General features: G+C 39.1%; 1 protein-coding gene across 1 annotated transcript in view; it reads right to left on the bottom strand.

Moving 5' to 3' along the window:
- Positions 1-8,597: 8,597 nt before the first annotated feature.
- LOC114466131 (ankyrin repeat and SOCS box protein 5-like) overlaps positions 8,598-18,951 on the bottom strand; it is a 12,404-nt gene continuing 2,050 nt past the window's right edge. Inside the window, exons 2-7 of the mRNA XM_028451685.1 lie at positions 14,500-14,579; positions 12,396-12,503; positions 12,082-12,235; positions 11,363-11,497; positions 10,545-10,736; positions 8,598-8,623 (exon numbers count right to left, since the gene is read on the bottom strand). Coding sequence (XP_028307486.1) covers positions 8,598-8,623; positions 10,545-10,736; positions 11,363-11,497; positions 12,082-12,235; positions 12,396-12,503; positions 14,500-14,579 — 695 coding nt within the window. The remainder of the gene's footprint in view (positions 8,624-10,544; positions 10,737-11,362; positions 11,498-12,081; positions 12,236-12,395; positions 12,504-14,499; positions 14,580-18,951) is intronic.

Genomic DNA, 18,951 nt, shown 5'->3' with positions numbered 1-18,951 from the left:
AGTGCACAAGATGCACAAAGAATCAATGCTTCAACAGGAAAAAACAATCTCAATCTCTGTTTACACCTCATCAGTTATGCTGACATTATCCCTCTTGACCTTTGACCCAATGCGGAAGTACTGAACCATAGTGAAAGTTTGAAAAGGCTTATCACCTCAAGGTGAAAAAATAGCCAACTCAGGGCAGATATTTCACTGACTCTGGCGACTGAGAAGCAAGGATGTCAAAAGTTTACAGCTCTCAGCAGGCTTTGGAGATGATCCTAAATGACGCCAACCCCTGTGACTCCGATGGAGAAGAAATATCCCTTCAGCTGAGTTCTGACTCTGAAATTTCTTCCGGTAAGATTTTCTAAACATCCTTTTTTTTGTTTGCTGATTATGGCAGTTGTGTTTTTAATGTTTCATTAATCACATCTCAAAAATATGATCACCCTATACATGAGGAGGATTCGCCACCTTCAGAAAAGAGAGGTCGCCTGGAGACACACGAGCGGCTGACAGAGACGGCAAAAGACGGCACGGTGTGGCGTGAAGAACAGGTCGGAAGGCCTCTCCATCACAGCCCAATTGAAGGTCACGTCACAGATGGAGAGCCAACTGCTTTGGCCAGAAGAAAGGTGACGAGTCGCTTACAGAGTTTCTTCTGCTTCATAACTCTGGAAATGCTTCGGACCATTCAGGAGTGGACTGTCCAGCATGCACTCCAGACACAACATGAGAACTGGTTCATGGCCATACCTGAACTAATGGCGTTCATTGCCATCCTGCTTCTGTGGGGGATTGTCCGCCTTCCATCGCTGCATGACGCATGGTCAGCAAAACTGGGACCGCCCCTGATCAACAGGATTATGGCTCGAAACCGTTTCAAGGACATCATTCAGCATCTACGCTTCGACGACAAGGACACACGTGGTGAACAAGTTGCGACTGACCGGTTTGCTGCAATCTCTGACGTTTGGGAGTCTTTTGTTGCCAACTGCATCACTTCGTACAACCCAGGCAGGCACATCACCATAGATGAGCAACTTTTTCCAACTAAGACTCGCTGCTGTTTCTTGCAATACATTGCAACGAAGCCGGACAAGTTTGGTATCAAGTTCTGTGTGGCATGTGACCTTAAATCCAAGTATGTGTGCAAAATCATCCCATATCTTGGCAAAGACCCCAGTCGTCCACCTGGGGAGAGATTGTCTGAAAATGTGGTGATGAAGCTTATGGAACCGTTTATGGACAAAGGAAGAATTGTTACAATCGACAATTTTTTCACTTCATTGTCACTAGCACGTCGACTGCACACCGGAAGAGCACCCTCCTTGGCACAGTCAATAAGATTCGCCGGGAGCTTCCAGATTCAGCTAAAAAGAATTTGGCCCGTGAGGAATTCAGCACACAAGTGTTTTCAACCTCTGGTGCCACACTGACTGTTTATGTGCCCAAACGAAAGAAGACTGTCTGCCTCCTCAGTAGCGTGCACAGCGTGGTGGAGACTGAGCTACTCGGAAAAAAAGCCGAACACAGTCACCGACTACAACAGCATGAAATGCGGTGTGGACGTCATGGACCAGATGGTTCGAAAGTACACTGTGCGTTCAGGAACACGGCGTTGGCCAGTCGCTGTGTTTTACAACATGATTGACATTGCAGCGCTGAACGCACATGTGCTTTATCAGGCATGCACTGGGGTCAAGGAGAGGAGGGGGACTTCTTGCTGGAGCTTGCAAATGAGCTTGCCCAGTCTCATATGGCAGCCAAGGAGGTGAATGAGCAAAACCTTCAGCAATAACCACCCACACCTGATGTGGGGAAAAGGGCATTGTGCCAGGTGAAGTGTTGCTGCAGGAAAAACCGTGCCACCAAGCGTTGTATGTATTGTGACAAGTTTGCATGTGGCAAATGCATAAAGGAGGTGTGGCAGTGCCAGAAATGTTCACAAAATCTCTATTAAATAAATTTCACCAAGAATGCAAACAAACTGTTGCCGTCTCACTATTACTACTTACTACTTTCTGTTGCAAAAGTTGAAATATAAGTTGCAACCTCTATGTAGCTGCTGTATGGGAAACACAAAGGAGATTACAAAAGGTCTTTGTGTCCTGGAACCTACCTAGCCACCCCCCCCCCTAGCTGAGGGGGGAGTAGTGGCCTCAGTAACATAACAATGGTCACAAGCTGAGTTGTTCACACCCGCCATCTGACACCAGCTTGGACATTAAAGGTATAGGTGTCAAATGACACCACTCTGGTCATGCTAGTGTTAAAAGCTGTCGTTTTTTCCTCAAAAGAAAGTTTCTTTATCGTCTCTAGCGCTGTCATACGTCCTGTAGTGTTATCCCACCCACTAGCTAGAGAACGTAGCAGCAGCGGTCACGTGACATAAATTCACTAATGCACTGTGAACTAGCATTAGAATTTAGCATAGCGCGGTGATGTCCAAAGGCAGCATAGAGAGCTGCCCTTTTATGTAAATGGTTGTCATCTTGGGGAACTGATTGCGCATGTGCAAACATATGAAAACACGCTATGGGGCCAGAGGCAGAGCAGCAATGTGCTTTTGGGAGGGGGTGTGGCCTCCTCTTGTCTTACAGCGGAGTGAGACTGTGCAGCGTCTCTGCCGTACCAGGAAATAGCAATGTTTAGTCATTTGGGTTATGAAAAGCACAAAATGCTGACACTTTCAAACTTATAGGTACTGTAGGCTACGGAAATGGAAAAATAAATAATTTATAATTATATTATAATTAAAACAAATAATCAAAATATCAGTTCACCCTTGGGTAGGCACTGCCTACCTTGCCTACCCTGACTGCATGTCACTGGTTATGGGACTGTGGAAAGTTTGGGAACCACTGTCTTAAAACATCAAGTTTTAAACCTTAGAAACTCACATTTATCTTGTGCTACAGATACAATAATGAAGCTTTGCATTTTCCATTAACAGGTCAGAGCTAACAATTAAGTAGATTGTTGTGTTCACTGTCAGTCAATAGTGCATAACGGCAATGACTTGGGTTTTGGCAGTGGCTGCTAAATAGCTTGATTGCTATTTAAGGGAAACTCTTTGATTATGAATTCAGCAGTGCTGAATAGAAAAATGCATGTCCCCAAATTTTGACTCGTGTTTTCTGTAAGGCCTTTTGTTGTGTTAATGGGGACTTGTACAGAAAATATTTAGGATGATTCAGGCGATTATTATGGAAGCGGATTAGGGTCAAGTTTGATGGAGAAAATAACTTTGGGCAAATCAAGAATAAAGTCAAAATGTCGAGAATAAAGTCAAAATGTCAAGATTAAAGTTGAAATTTCAAGAATAAAGTTGAAATATAATGTTGAGATTAAACTAAAAAATGAGATTAAAGTAGAAATTTCAAAAATGAACTCAAAATACAATATCATGATAAAACAAAGGTTTTCTAATAAAGTCAAATCACGGAAGCTGACTTGGGCCACCAGTTCACCATATGACAACAAACAGCATTGGCCCTAGTCTGATTCCATAGTATTGACTTATTAGCAAACCTTCGACTTTTCATGATAATGAATTTTGAGTTTTTCAAAATGTCCACTTTAATCTTGTCTTTTCCTTTAATCTCAAAATTTCAACTTTTTTCTCAACATTTTGACTTTATTCTTGATTTGCCCAAAATTATTTTCTCCATCAACATTGGCCCTAATCTGCTTCTGTACTGTTATAGACCTCTGGTCTGTGCTGTTGTAAATATAGAGTATGCAGCTAGAATGAGAATAATAATCGAGAACTTACAATGCACACTGCCTAAATTATATTGTTACTTCTTTAGACTTTGGGCTTTGTTCCAGGCAGCTAATGGCAAACCATTAAGTGAACTATAGAGTCTTTCCAAACCCTGTGATTGGATTCAATTTCTGGGCAACACTTAGTCAATAGGATGAGAAGGCTGTTGACTGGTGACTGATGCCGAAGAGACTTCTTATATTGAGCTGTGTTCTCTCAATCGCTCCGAGCTGCGACGTGATCCTGTTCCACATACGGGTCAACTGCACAGAGACGTCTTTCATTGCCAGCCATTAGTGATGCAGTGAGCAAGAGCTGTCTCAATCTGTTTCAGTTAGCCCTCACCAGACAAGGGGGAACCAGTCTATGATGCAGATTGATGGCTGACTGAGAATTTCAATCATGGAGAACACTGGCTAAAAAGCTGGAGTCTTGACTGTAATGCAGACCCTAAAGCAGTCTATTACGATGCAGGAAACCCCTCAATGACATGAAAGACAGCAGTTGTAACACAGGCTTTACTTTTGCATTTCTTTTGTGAGGTATGATTCATAAGAAATGATAGCAGGAAATTATGCACTGTTTGATTTTTTTAAAACAAGCCTTGTTATGTTGTTTTGCTTTTGTTTTACTGGAAATCCTAATAAACTGATTAACGCAAACAGTTAAACCTAAACCACTATCCTACATTACTTTCAACAGAGCTGTTTCTTTCAATATGCAAACTATGCCAAAAAAAAAAAATAAAAAAAAAAAATAAAGGACCCACATCCAACAGGGACCAACAAAATGCAACTCAAAGGCAAAGCGTTACTTTGAAGGTGCTTTCACAACAGATTTGTTTGAACTGTTCATTTACTCAAATATTTGACTTTGTTTGGGCTGCTTTTAAATTCAGCTTTTATCTCTGACATACAGTATTAAGGATTGTAGATATGCTCGAGTTTTGGGAGTACAAGCATACAGTGGTGGACAGTATCAAAGTTATGTACTTAAGAAGTATTTTCAGATATCTGTACTTTACTTAAGTAGTATTTTTTGGGGATACTTATTACTTTCACACCACTACATTTGAAAGACTTCGGCTGTGTTCGAAATGGCATACAAATGTACTACTCATACTAATTCTGAGATCAAAATGAGTATGTAGTGCGTTCACATTAGATAGTATGAAAAGATTGAGTATGCAAGAAATATCCGGATCTATGCTATAACGGGACATTTTTTAAGTATGCACGGTGGTCACACTAGTCATACTAAACCATGCAATAATGCATTGCAAGTGGAATGTTAAGTCGTCCTGGGACCGGCTTCAAGCTAAAAATCAAACACCCTTATTTCAAAACAAAAGCATCACTTCTTGTCTTCCATTTTAGGGCTCTTGTTTTGAAGTTAAGTGTAAGTTTTGTTAGGCGAGTGTCCGAAAATCTCCGAAATATCAACATGAAATGTGTTGCTGTGAGTTTTATAGATCAAATGACCACATGTTGATATTCTGCTTGGTCGTTTTCTTGCTTAAAATGTTTTCAGAACTATCAAAGGTGGAGAATCAACGGAGATAGTGGCCTCAGTGTGCATCAGGTTTTACTCGTTGTAGGTTCGAAATGCATCTTGGGAAACTTTGAAGTATACTTCAGTGGAAACGGTCATCATCGGACATCATCCTAATCATCCTTATAGTATTCAATAGACAGTATATACTCATTTAGTTTGTAGTGCATAGTACGGAGTGTGTCATTTCGAACATAGCCAAAAATTATACTTTTTACTCCACTATGGATGCACTTGTTGGTACTTTTTCTCTCATGTCAGCTTAGGTATTTTTCTAATGCTTCATTTCTGATACTAAAAAGTTTCTGTTGATCCACATACGGGTTGTTCCAGTTGTACCATACCTTATGTTATGCTTGTTAATGCAAGAGCCAATCAGAGTGAGGCAGGTCACGTCTAACTGTTTTGTTGTTTAGACAATCGCTTTGGCAAAAACTGACTCTGTCAAAGACAAAGATATTCCTCCTGAGCATCTGTGGCTGTATTACAGGCCCATGTTCAAGATTTTGATATCAAAAGCAGCAATTTACTGGAATGTTGGCAATATAAAATCTGATTAGTGTTTGTTAAAAATATACCTTTCTACAAGTAGCAGGTACATTATTATTTTTCTTTGATAATAATACAGTTGTTGGTTAGCTTTGTTTTTTGGTGTATTGATGAATCCAGCTCAGTTAGTAAACTTAGACTTGTCTTTATTTGTGTAATGTTGAGCCTATTGAACAGTTCTTTGTTTAAAATAATTTGTTAAGGTTTCATTTATTCAGACAACTTTTTTGGGGAAATTTACTTTGATCTTCTGACATTTTTCAACTGCCAGTCTTCCTCAGAGGCATCTACTGATTGCTTTGATGTGTCCTTTCTGGGCGCGGCCAACTTGAGAGTTCTCTCAGGCTGGCCACGCCTTAAGGGGGCGTTGTTTGTTCAGTGAATAGTGGCAATTTGGTTGGTTTAATGTGGTTTTAGGAACACAAACCTAAATGTTATGGTAGTTAATGAAACACCACAGTTGTTCTTCTACAGTACTAAAACATGTGACACATTGTGCATCAGTGTTATCTTATTTGCGATGAGAAAAATTATGTTGAAGAATTTTAATTACTTTCAATGCTTCGGCAACTTTCCTTTAACTAAATGGGTTTTTTTTGTCTGAGCTATACTCATACTTGTATTTTGACAAGGAGTATCCGTACCTTCACTCAAGGAATAAATGTGAGCACTTTGTCCACCTCTACTGGCGTATGACTTCCTTCAGTCAGTGCAAACTTTATAAATACATTTCTTCTTTTGGCTATTGTATGTTTTCAAGAAACCAGATATGAGACAGTTTTATCCCAACCTTTTAAACCAGACATCAGTCAACTCTTTTGTCCGTCTTTTTCCACTGCTTTGTATTCCTGAAGATCTTATAGTCCTGCAAACACATTTTATTACATCGCGATTGTCACTTAGCTTTGAAATCAACGTGCAGTTGTCATGTTTCAGTTTGTTAATCTAGTCTCCTCCGGTTGTGCAAACCTCATTTTTAGTGAGTGGAGAGACTTGTGTCGGGGAAAACGAAAAGGTCATGTATTTTGTTGCACCGAGAGAAGAACTTCAGGACACCCTTCACTGCCTTTATGTGCTCACCGATCTCCCCTAATGAGGTCATTTCACTCTCTCTTTACTCTTCAAAAGGCTGTCACAAACTCAGAAACATAAAACTTTATGCAATAATAAGACAACCAAGAAGGACTGGCGACACCCACGCAGTGCATTACATCTTTACAAAGTGAAATATTTCATCCCCTCTGCTTTTCAAGAATGTCATTTTTGGAGTTAGAGAGAGAGACATCCTTCCACATATCAATTATTAACCAGAGCTTATAAACCAACCTCGTAGATCAAAACAGCAAGCTTGTAAGATACTAGAGGGCATCTCATATAAATTTAGTGCTGCCAGAGAAACACAAGCCTAAAACAAAAAGGGTATGTGTTTGAAACGTTGACGTGAGCTTGCACAAGTGCACACTCATACACACGCGCGCATTGTCCTGAATTGCCTGTTATTTACGGGCCATTTTATACCCAGCTGAGGCGGCCACCCTCAGAGCTGACCCTGCAGCTCGGGGAGCAAGCGCAGCATTTTGCAGCACTTCCGAAGCCTCTGTGAGCACAGGTGGAAACTGTGCTGTCAATCTTCACTTATGAAGGTTTTAATTTAGCTCCTTCAGGGTCCACAAAGCCCAGGTCTTTTATAACTAAAACCCTTCAGTTATTCCCAGTTCGCCAAATAATATTGAACTGGTCTGCACCTCCAGTAATGCAGCGTTCTTGCTGCATCCGCAGCAGTCCTTTGGCATCCAAAGATGTCTGCAGCTCACAGGTGAGTTTAATGAATGACGTACGGGGGAAAAACTAATATAGATCAGTCTATTCAGGCATTAGGGAACGTCTATTGAGAACATGTCAATGTGCATTCCACTGACATGCTCATTTCATCTGACTACGTCATTTCCAGGCCATGCTGAGAGCTTAGCAATGGAAGAGGTTGACTGAAAAAGCAGGACAATAGAGCAGAAGGCCATACATTGATTCACCGTATCAGTATAAAAGGAATAAATTCACAGAATCCACATCTGCCATTTCAAAAGACAAAATTAATCAATGAGGCTCATTGGAGCAGCTTTTAGATAATGGGACACATGGAGAGCTGTCATTTAAGATTAAAGCCACTATTAGAAATCAATAGCTTTGAGTCTTTTTGTTTCCAACACCAGTGGTGAGATGTGATAGAGGTTGCCTCACAATGTGGCCCAGGATGAGGTCACCTTCATGAGTCACAGATGGAGTGAGAAAATATGATCGACTTTATCCGTGCACAGCGTGACACTTCTTTCAATTAAATCTTTGAAAATTTGTTGCAGCCTGCCTACTTTCCCCCACCTTTTAGTATTCTTACCTACGCCAAAAAGATTATACTTTAGCAGACGTTTATTTATTTGTTTGTTTTGGATTTTAGACAAAATTAACCAAATGGCCATGGAAGATTCCATAATGTTTTGGAGGTGATCCAGATGAATATACGGATTCTGGATTAGCTTGAAAAATAAAAAATATCACTATGAGTTAAAAATTCAAACCTTGGTTTGTAATTAAATAAATCTGGATTGCACATTGCGTTGTGATTTTTCTGAAAAACATGAGTTCCCATATATTTTGACCTACTCTATTGTGGATGAAGATAGAAATGGAGTTAGAAATTTCTTCTGAGCCTTTGAAGTGTGAACGATCAATACGACAATGATTGGAATCACTTATCCGGATAACTGCCAATATCTGGCAAAGAGAAAAAGGCTAAACCTTGATTAATATGCAAGTTATGCTTTTTAGACATACAGTATTTGGATATAAAAATGTCATACATACATACAAAATACATAAATAATAGATTACCTGAAAGTAGAACATTGGAAAGCTTCCTCTCAAAAAGCTTATAATAGCATGCATGTTGGTTTCTCCTAATTTGACGTTATCTAGACTTAAACAAAAGTGGCTGTATTTTTGTTTAATTTAAATTAGGGATGTTTGAGATTATGTTTTTGGCATTATCCAATATTTTCAAACACTAAATGTTCGATTTTTGATTTTAGGTCACATAATGTATGTCTTAATAAATAAAACAGGTTACATGTACTTTTAATGTGATGCACCACTAAATCTATTCAACGAATAAACATCATCTGTGCAAAATAAGAATATTGTACTTCTTCAACTTAAGTAATTGGAAACAAAAAGTGCCGTCATTTTTATTATGTTTTCTCAAACAACATTCCATATCAGTTTTTCAAGATCGGCGGACAAACCAATACCAATGTAGACCGATATTACATTTTATGGCTAGTATCGACCAATTTACGCTGATATTTTACACTTTTACGTAGCATTGAAAGCTGGAATCATCATAACAGCAGCTGGCTTTGGCTTTATTATGCAACAAAACTAAATAACCAACATGGAGAACTGATTATGATTTCATCTTAAAACATAGTTTCATTTATTTCAATCATCAGATTTTTCTTTGGTTTGAGTTTCCCTTATTTCAAAATTAGCCACTGATTAAGCAAGTCAATGAATTCAACACTACAGTATAAACGACTGTTGTTTTCTCCAGATTTGAGATAAAGCTAAACTTTATTGAGGGACTTTATTTGCACAGGTTTCCTGCTGCTTTATGAACGAAATTTCAGATTTAGCTGAATCAGTCTACACGCACCAGCAGCACCCCCAGGATCCTGAGAGTGAATGAATGAATAAAACTACAAAGATTATTTTTTCTAAATTATCATTAGTAAGAATTTCCCAAACCAAATGAGATCATTTGATGTCTCTAATATTATTAAGAGCTGTCAGATCAAAGATGTGCGGAGCAGTCGCTGAACTCTAAGCGTCCTCTCCCATGAGATGCCTGTACTACACCTTTCTTTTGTCAGTCTTTCATAATAGAGTTAAACATGACGCATGGATAACGATGAGATCATGCAGTTAAAAAAAAATTAACATCATCATCAGCCTCACACCAAAATACTGACACATCCATAAATCGAGTATCGCTTGACGTCACAGCAAGACTCGTCGCATGCATAAATGTGAACCTGTGGCAGGTTTTGTGAATACATATATATATATATATATATATATATATATATATATATATATATATATTTATATCTGATGGCGTTGACAATGCCATTTATTTATTTTACTTGTCTCTCTTCCTCATACTGTTCACATGGGACTATATGTGTGAAATCACCCTTAGTGTCATTGTTGCATTAGGATGTTTCAGTGATCAGTTGCTACTGTCTTAGGAGAGCAAGGGTGTGCATGTATCTGTGGGGTGGGGCCGGGGGCGGGAGGTGCAAAATGTTTACGACAGTGACATAACCAAAGGGAGCGCTAAGCTCAAGTTACTTAGTTCTGCTTTAAAGGTTGAATAATTCAATAAATGTGAAGGTAAACGTGGATCAGCTGCTCTAGTTTAACCAGCTCTACACTAAAAGTCAATGCAGTGATACAAAAAAATTAAGAAAAGTTTAAAAGATTATAAAAGATTATAAAAGTAGAGGCATAAATCTCAGGAACTTTCTGAACATGTTGATAGATTAATTGTGAAAATGGGACAAACAGTGTAGGAGGAGTTAATGACCAACGGAAGAACAAACAAATAAACTAAACACAGTGAGTAGATCTACGGTACCTTCAAAGGACAGAAGCAGCTGCTGTGTCCTTCCACCAGGGGGCGCCACCTCCACAGGCCTCTGACCATTACTGTCTCTGAGGTAAACATCTGCTCCATGGTCCAGTAACACCTCCACCTGGTCCTCGCTGTCCCGTGTGACCGCTGCATGCAGAGGACTGTCCTCTCCTCTACCTGCGTTCACACGGGCTCCTGAAATAATGAGAAAAATAAGAAAAGAACAGAACAATGATGGGAAACGTGTGTGTGCGCGTGTCTGCACATGCGCATGTGCGTGCGTATGGATCACTTCTAAATTCATGTGCACCAGTCCTTCCCACGTGTACCTGTCTGCTTAACTTTCACCAAAGTTAGACAGTCAGTGTGTGTGTGTGTGTGTATAACAGACCACCATTTAGTCTGATTACACTCTGTGTCACTACACCCGTCCATAGAGTGGTAGTGACTGTAGTGTTACGCTCTGAGTCAGATCATTGCTGTGATTGGACAGAATACAACACTCACACACACACTCTTACTGACGTACACGTCTGCACGCCTAATATTTATTTCTAAGTGTTTACATGTCACGTAGACGGTGCTACATAGTGAAGGTCACATGATCACTATAGCTTCACTCACACCTGTGTCTACGTGTGACTGATATATTTATGTTTGTTAGGTGTGTGGCGTATGTGTGTGTACACTTTAATGTGTATGTACATTAAAGTGTACGTGTTCGTTTACGCGTTCAATAGACTGGTGCGCATGAATTTAGAATAGATCCATTCACCCATAGTGTGTGTGTGTGTGCAGGCATGTGTGCGTGTGTTGCCTACCCGTGTTCAGCAGCACCTGAGAGCAGTTCAGGTTTCCATGGAGACAGCTGACATAGAGAGGAGAGCCGAGGTGGGACAGAGAGTAGTCTGGGTCTGCTCCATGAGACACCAGGGTTGCTACACACTGACTGTGGCCTACACGCACACAAAAGTGTCCATGGGTGACTTTTCTACACATTTTTCCACTTTCCAGACATGTTCATCACTTATAAACCATTTCTACCACTTTTACACCTAATGTCACATATGTTGATCTGTTATTGTCACTTTTAACCTCTTTTCACCAGATTTTATGATTATTTTTGCCAATTTAACCACATTCACCATTTGTCATGCCCATTATTTACCAGTTTAAAATAATTGTTCCTACTATTTTATATATTACATTCCCCCCATTTCTGCCACTTTGAACCCAATATTGACACTTTGAACCATTTTATTAGTGATTAAAACCAGGATTTCCATCTTTAAGATGACTATAATAATAATAATAATAAACGTTCCTGGATAACAGTGGATATTATTCAGATGAATAAATAAATGTGGTTATCACAGATTCATAGAACAATGGACCATCATGTCTGTGTTCAACCACCTTCAGCAACAGTGGGGGTCCCCGCTCTCTGGGACCTTTATTTTGGGGGTTGTGGCCTGAACAGGTTGAGAACCAGTGATTTAGAGTGGGGGGGGGAAAGCTCTGCGCGTGTGTGTGTGGTCACCTCTCTTACAGGCTTCATGCAGAGCTGATGGGTAGTGTGTGTGTGTGGTGTGTGTGTGCGCTCCGTTCTGCAGCAGCAGATCCAAACATGTGACGCTCCCAGAGGCACAACAGTTGTAGAGAGGAGTGACGCCATCGATGGTCGCAGCGTTCACCTGCACGCACGCACGCACGCACACGCACACGCACACACACACACAGTGAATAGTTTACATTTTAAATCTACAGGTTCACATTGTTTCCATCATGGAATTCATTTCATGTGTGTTTGTAGATTTTTTATACACATTCTGCAACATTTGTAGTTTAACGTACGTTAGCCCCAGCACTGATCAAAGCTCTGACACAGGCCACGTGTGCTGATAGACAGGCTTCATGAAGAGGAGTCACATGGTCAATGGTCACAATGTTGGCGTGATATCCCTGAAACAGGAAGTGCACACGCTCACCGTGCTTTCATTATAAATGCTTTACTTTTTATTTTAAAGAATAAAATCGTGTGTTGAAAGGATCGTTTTTTGTTTTTTATATTGACCAACAACAAGATACAAAGTCTCACAGAGGTAATAGCAGTAGAACATCTGTTAGAGAACAATAGAATAGAATAGTAATAGAACATAGATAAATACAATAGTAAGAAACAAAATGTAATATTTACATAGATAATGGTGCAAAGAATGTATAGTTGTAGGTCAGACATAAATGAAAATAACAATCAACAAAAATAAATAAATAGATTTTTTAAACAAAAACCAGTCAGAGTGGTGACAGTTATAGTGTTAAACAGTTATGATGGTTGTATATCGATACATTTAAAACTGTAGTTAGACATAAGTCAGATGTCATGTCTTTTTTGGCATGGTCACATTTAAACAGATTTAAAGAGGAAAAAAACAACATAAAGTTGTTGATCAAATGTTTGAAGCAGGGCTGAGATCTTCTCCACTTACAGCTGTTACTGTATATGATATTTGTATCATAAAGCAGTGGTTCAGTACTATTTTAGCTCTAGTTCCTCCTTTCTCTTATTTCTGACCAACCTCTGACATCATCCAGAAGTGAGTTGACGTTGTGCAGGTAAACAGCAGGTGTTCTAAAGATGGTTCTAGTAATTACAAAAGGCACATTCTGTTTGTTTAGAAAATGAGAAACTGGGTAAATATTGTGACATATTTTACAATGAATTTCTTTGACTTTAGAATATAGGATATTAGTGTGGTTCTATTATAGTCATGAATATAGAGTTAATAATGAGCTTATTGTTACATTTTCTTTCCATTAATTTGTAATCGTTTATTACTACGTTTTTCAGGGCTGAAGTGAGAATATTAGGAATAAATTAGTTTAGAAACATCTTTGTCTTTAGATAAAAGTACACGTATAAATAGTGACCAGTGTTCCATCACAATCAAAACCAGACGTCACCAGGGTTGCAAAGGGGCAGAACATTTCCTGTATTTCTGTGGGAACTAAACTCGGGAATTTTGGTAATAATCAAAAAGTAACACCAGTAATATTAACATCTTCGCCTGTTTTTTGTGTGCTTATACTTATTCTTTAAAATGGTCATAAATGTCCTATGAGGAATTGTGCTCACTCTTTTTTCTAATAACACTTTAGACTTCCAATAATTGGCAGTTTGTTTTTTACAATTCATGACATGTTCTACCAGTGTAATATCACTTTAAAATGAAGAAAACACATAAACTAAATAGATCTTTTTCACATTTAGTTGATGAAAACAATGAAAGCTCAAATGAATAAATTCAGAATGTAAGAAACCACTCACAATTTATTTTTTTAACATGTTCTTAAATGTGTAAAAACAGGCCATTTTATGGCAACCATTACTCTTGGAAGCTGAAGTGATTCTTCTCTGGCTTTTCTATGAAAGAGGGAATGTGATTACAAATAAAATGCATTATTATTATTATTATTATTAATATCACTGTAATGTTAGTAAAGCCCAACATGTTAGCTTTCAGAAACAGATTTTTTCCAATAGAGTTTTAACAGAGTTACGGTAATTTTAATGTGTGGATACCAGGATGTGTTAAACGATTAACTGGAAATTATGAGCAACTTTTAATTATCTGATGCTCATATTTGAAATGATAATCTATTTTCCCTAACTATATTTAACAGTTTAAGCCAACCTTTAAATGAGAACATTCAGTTTTCTTCCCCATCAATTCCCGTTAATTCAAATAGATTGTTTTCAACTATGAAGATTCCTGGAATTTTGCAACCCTGTATTTGGATTATGATTGGATATGATACAGTTATTTAAAATTACTTCCAACTTTCAGTCAATTACAGCCATGAATTCCCATGAAAAGTTCATATTTTGGAATATTTCTAAAATTCCAGAGGAAATGTAGCAGAAATGTTCTGATCCTGAAGGTGAAGGAGGCGTTACCTGGGCCAGGAGAGTGTGGAGGGCCAGGAGGCGACCCTGGGAAGCTGCTTCATGAAGAGGAGATCGATCAGCCCAGGATCCTGCACACACGCACGCACGCACGCACGCACAGAAATAAAGCAGAATGTTTGATTTGATTTTGAGCCTCTTCACGTGCGTGTGATTGACGAATAACATGAATCAGATTATTTAAGTCATGATCATGATCATGCTAAAATATGTTTTCATTAACAATATATATATATATATATATATATATTCATTTGTTTTTCATTTTAAAGGCCAACTGTTAGAGAAATGTTGAAAACATAAAGTGGGACCCAGGCCTGGACTGGGACAAAAATTCCCTCCTGGTGTTTTCTATCCAAAGCACCACAAAGTAAATCAGTGAATCTCAATGTCTTCATTTTAATTATTATTCCCCAAGAAAACCGTAAAAACGGAAACTTTTTAACTTCTTTTTACCTTTTTCCTCTGTTCAATTTTTGCCATTTTTCAAAAAGTTCTGATGATTTTTTTCAGACTTTGGCTCCTTTTGCATTAGGTATCCTTTTTTTTCTTATTTTTTGTCCATTTTTGACACTTTTATCCAATTTTAGGCTTTCCTTTAATTTTTTATTTACCTTTTTGTCACTCTTGACTGCTTTTGGCACATTTTGGCCACTTCTGGACCATTTTAAAAAACTTCTGACACTTTTTTGAGACTTTAGCTCCTTTTGCCAAAAGATATCCTGATTTTTTTTCCTATTTTTTGTCCATTTTGCAAGTTCTTTTTGACTCTTGTCAAACATTTATTAATTCTACCCTTTGCCATTACATTCCACCAGGTTCCTCTTTATTTACCCATTTTAGTCATTTTCACTCTTTCCTTGCCACTTTAGACCACGTTTGGCCGCCCATTACCAAAAAAAAAAAAAAAAAAAAAAAAAAGCAGATCAGACCGGCCCACTTTGGGTCGAGGGCCAACCGGGACGATACCCGGTATACCACCACCCCTGGTTGGATCATGACCCAGTGTGTGTCCCTGCTTAAAGCAGTGACTAAAGGAGTAGAGCGCTCACTCCTCTCTGCTGTAACTGTAGAACAAACACCTACCCATGTCTCCGTCTCCCCATGGCACATTCAGCCACTGGTAAGTGTAGGACATTCCCACACGTTCACAGACCCCCGCTCCACTGAACACACACTGAAAATAGCTGCTGACAGAATAAGAGCGTCCTGGTGAAGCAGCTACAGACTGTAAATGATCCTCAGAGGGAGGAGCTCAGAGCAGAGCATGAATGCATCAGTACACACTGACACCATCAACAACATAAAGGCACCATTCACCAGAGGATTACAAGTACTCACGTTACTGTAAATGAGTTGCGTTTATGGGCACTTGTACGTTTTTGACTATATTTCTAAATCAGTAATTTTATTGTGTACTTAAGTGCGTTTTAAAATAAGTCATTCATTACATTTCTACACCCAACTGTTACTGAGTAAATATGTATTTTAGTTTAAAATGATTAGCAGACATTGTGAAACTGCAAAAAATTAAAAAACCAGACAACATTAAAATACGTCACATCATAACCGACCAATCAGATTAAACGTAATGTATCACATCATAACCGACCAATCAGATTAAACGTAATGTATCACATCATAACCGACCAATCAGATTAAAGGTAATGTATCACCATCATAGCTGACCAATCAGATTAAACGTAATGTATCACATCATAACCGACCAATCAGATTATCAATCAATCAATCAATCAATCTTTATTTGTATAGCGCCAAATCATAACCAATGGTATCTCAAGACACTTTACAGTAGAGCAGTCTTAAGGACGGACTCTTCATTTTATGGATACACACATATGCATATATACGTATATACACATACATATGTATCCCACACCCAACATGAATTCATCATGGCGGCAAGGAAAAACCTTCTGTTAAGCAGCAGGAACCTGTGTGGATCCCATTCCTATGATGAACAGCCATCCACGTTATGCTGTGTTGGTGTGTGCAGAGGAAAGGGTGGAGACAGAGTTGTTGAGACTCTGTAACTCCACACTGAGGATCCCACGGACCTGCAAGACAAAAGCCAGAAGGAGTACAGGAGCAAACACACAAGGGAAGAAGCAGACATAGAGGGAGTGTTAGAGAGAGGAATGGGTCCCTCTCTAACCTAAATGACCTCTCTCTTAACGCCCTCTCCAACCTCTCTCCAAACGAGCGTGCCAGACCCCCCCCCGGCAGTCTATGCCTATTGCATCTTAATTATGAGCTATGAGCTGGTTCCTAACTAAAAGCTTTACCAAAGAGGAATGTTTGAGCCTAACCTTAAAGGTAGAGAGGGTGTCTGCCCCCCGAACCGTGGTTTGGTAGATGGTTCCAGAGAAGTGGGGCCTGATAACTGAAAGCTCTTCCTCCGATACTACTTTTAGAGACAAATGGAACAACGAGTAGTCCAGCATTTTGAGAGCGTAGTGTTCTGGGGGGATGGTATGGCACTACAAGCTCCTTGAGATAGACTGGTGCCTGTCCATTTAGGGCTTTATAAGTGAGAAGAAGAATCTTGAATTCTATTCTATATTTTATGGGAAGCCAATGCAGAGAGGCTAATACAGGAGTAATGTGATCTCTTCTCCTAGTTTTAGTCAGTACACGTGCTGCAGCATTTTGAACCAGCTGAAGTGTCTTAAGCGACTTGCTCGGGCAGCCTGCTAAAAGAGAATTACAATAATCCAGTCTAGAGGTAACAAAAGCATGGACTAGTTTTTCGGCGTCGCCCTGAGACAGGATAGATCTGATTTTAGCAATGTTACGGAGATGAAAGAAGGCAGTTCTTGAAGTTTGTTTATGTGTACAAACTGGTACCTATCAGATAGATAGGACTTAAAACCAGTTTAGGGCAGTCCCTGTGATTCCAAGTAATTCCTCTAATCTCTCTAGTAGAATATAGTGATCTATAGTGTCAAAAGCTGCACTAAGATCTAATAAAACCAGCACTGAGAGTCGTCCTTCATCTGAAGCCCAGTGTAGATCATTAGTTACTTTAACTAAAGCAGTCTCTGTGCTGTGTTGAGCTCTAAAACCTGACTGGAAGTCCTCGAACAGGCTGTTGTTTTGAAGAAATTCACAGAGCTGAGCCGCCACAACTTTCTCAAGAATCTTTGAATAAAAGGAAGATTAGATATAGGCCTGTAGTTTGCTAAAGTGCTGGAATCAAGAGTAGGTTTTTTGAGAAGGGGTTTGATTACAGCTACTTTAAAGGACTGTGGCACGTAGCCTATTGATAGGGATATATTTATTGTCTCCAACAAAGATGGGCAGACCAGGGGAACAACTTCTGTAAACAGCTTAGTTGGGATCAGATCTGAAAGGCAGGTCGATGGTTTGGAGGATGAAATAATAGAGTTAAGTTCCTGAAGTCCTATATGTGTGAAACAGTTTAGGTTAGGCCTATTTACATTTAATGGTACAGAAGGCCCAGGTGAAGGCAGGGAGTGGCTAATTTTATCTCTAATCTTATGAATTTTATGGTTAAAAAATGTCATAAAGTCCTCACAGCTGAGGGCTAGAGGAATCATGGGCTCAATAGAGCTCTGACTTTGTGTTAGCCTGGCTACAGTGCTGAAAAGGTACCTCGGATTATTTTTATTTTCTTCAATTAGTGAGGAGTAGTATGTAGATTGACTATGTCGTAAGGCTGTCATGTATTTACTATGGCTTTCTTGCCAGAGTATTCGTGACTCCTCTGTTTTATTGGAGCGCCACATTCTCTCTAATTTACGGGTTGTTTGTTTGAGTGTGTGAGTTTCAGAGCTAAACCACGGAGCTTTCCTCTGACGTTTAATAGTTTTTTCCCTCAATGGGGCAATTGAGTCCAAGGTGGATTTTAGTAGACTAGCAGAGCTATCGACAAGCAGATCCAGTTGAGAGGGGTTATAATTAATATCATAGTTATTTATTGGATGGTGCACTGAGTTTAAGGCAGCAGGAATGGCCTCATTAAATTTAGCCACAGCACTATTGGACAGATTTCTACTCCTAACTATTTTATTGCACAGTGCGAGATCCTCTAGGATAATGTTAAAAGATATTAAAAAGTGATCTGATAGCAGAGGATTTTCAGGGTAGACTTTTAGTTCATTAATATCAAGGCCATATGTTAGAACAAGATCAAGAGTATGATTTAAACGATGAGTAGCTTCATTAATAGTTTGAAAAAAGCCAACTGAATCTATTAGGGACATAAAGGCTGACCTCAGGCTATCACTATCTTTGTCCACATGGATATTAAAATCTCCTACTATCAGTATTTTATCAGAACTGAGGACTAAGTTTGATATAAACTCAGAGAATTCTGATAGAAATTCAGAATAAGGGCCTGGAGGACGGTAAATTATCGCAAATAAGACTGGCTGGCAGGTTTTTGATTCAGTATGAGAT

This window comes from Gouania willdenowi, chromosome 1 (genome assembly GCF_900634775.1).
Source record: "Gouania willdenowi chromosome 1, fGouWil2.1, whole genome shotgun sequence".
Classification (NCBI taxonomy): domain Eukaryota; kingdom Metazoa; phylum Chordata; class Actinopteri; order Blenniiformes; family Gobiesocidae; genus Gouania; species Gouania willdenowi.
Note: the sequence above shows the minus strand (reverse complement) of the source record. Positions and strands in the feature narration are given on the sequence as shown.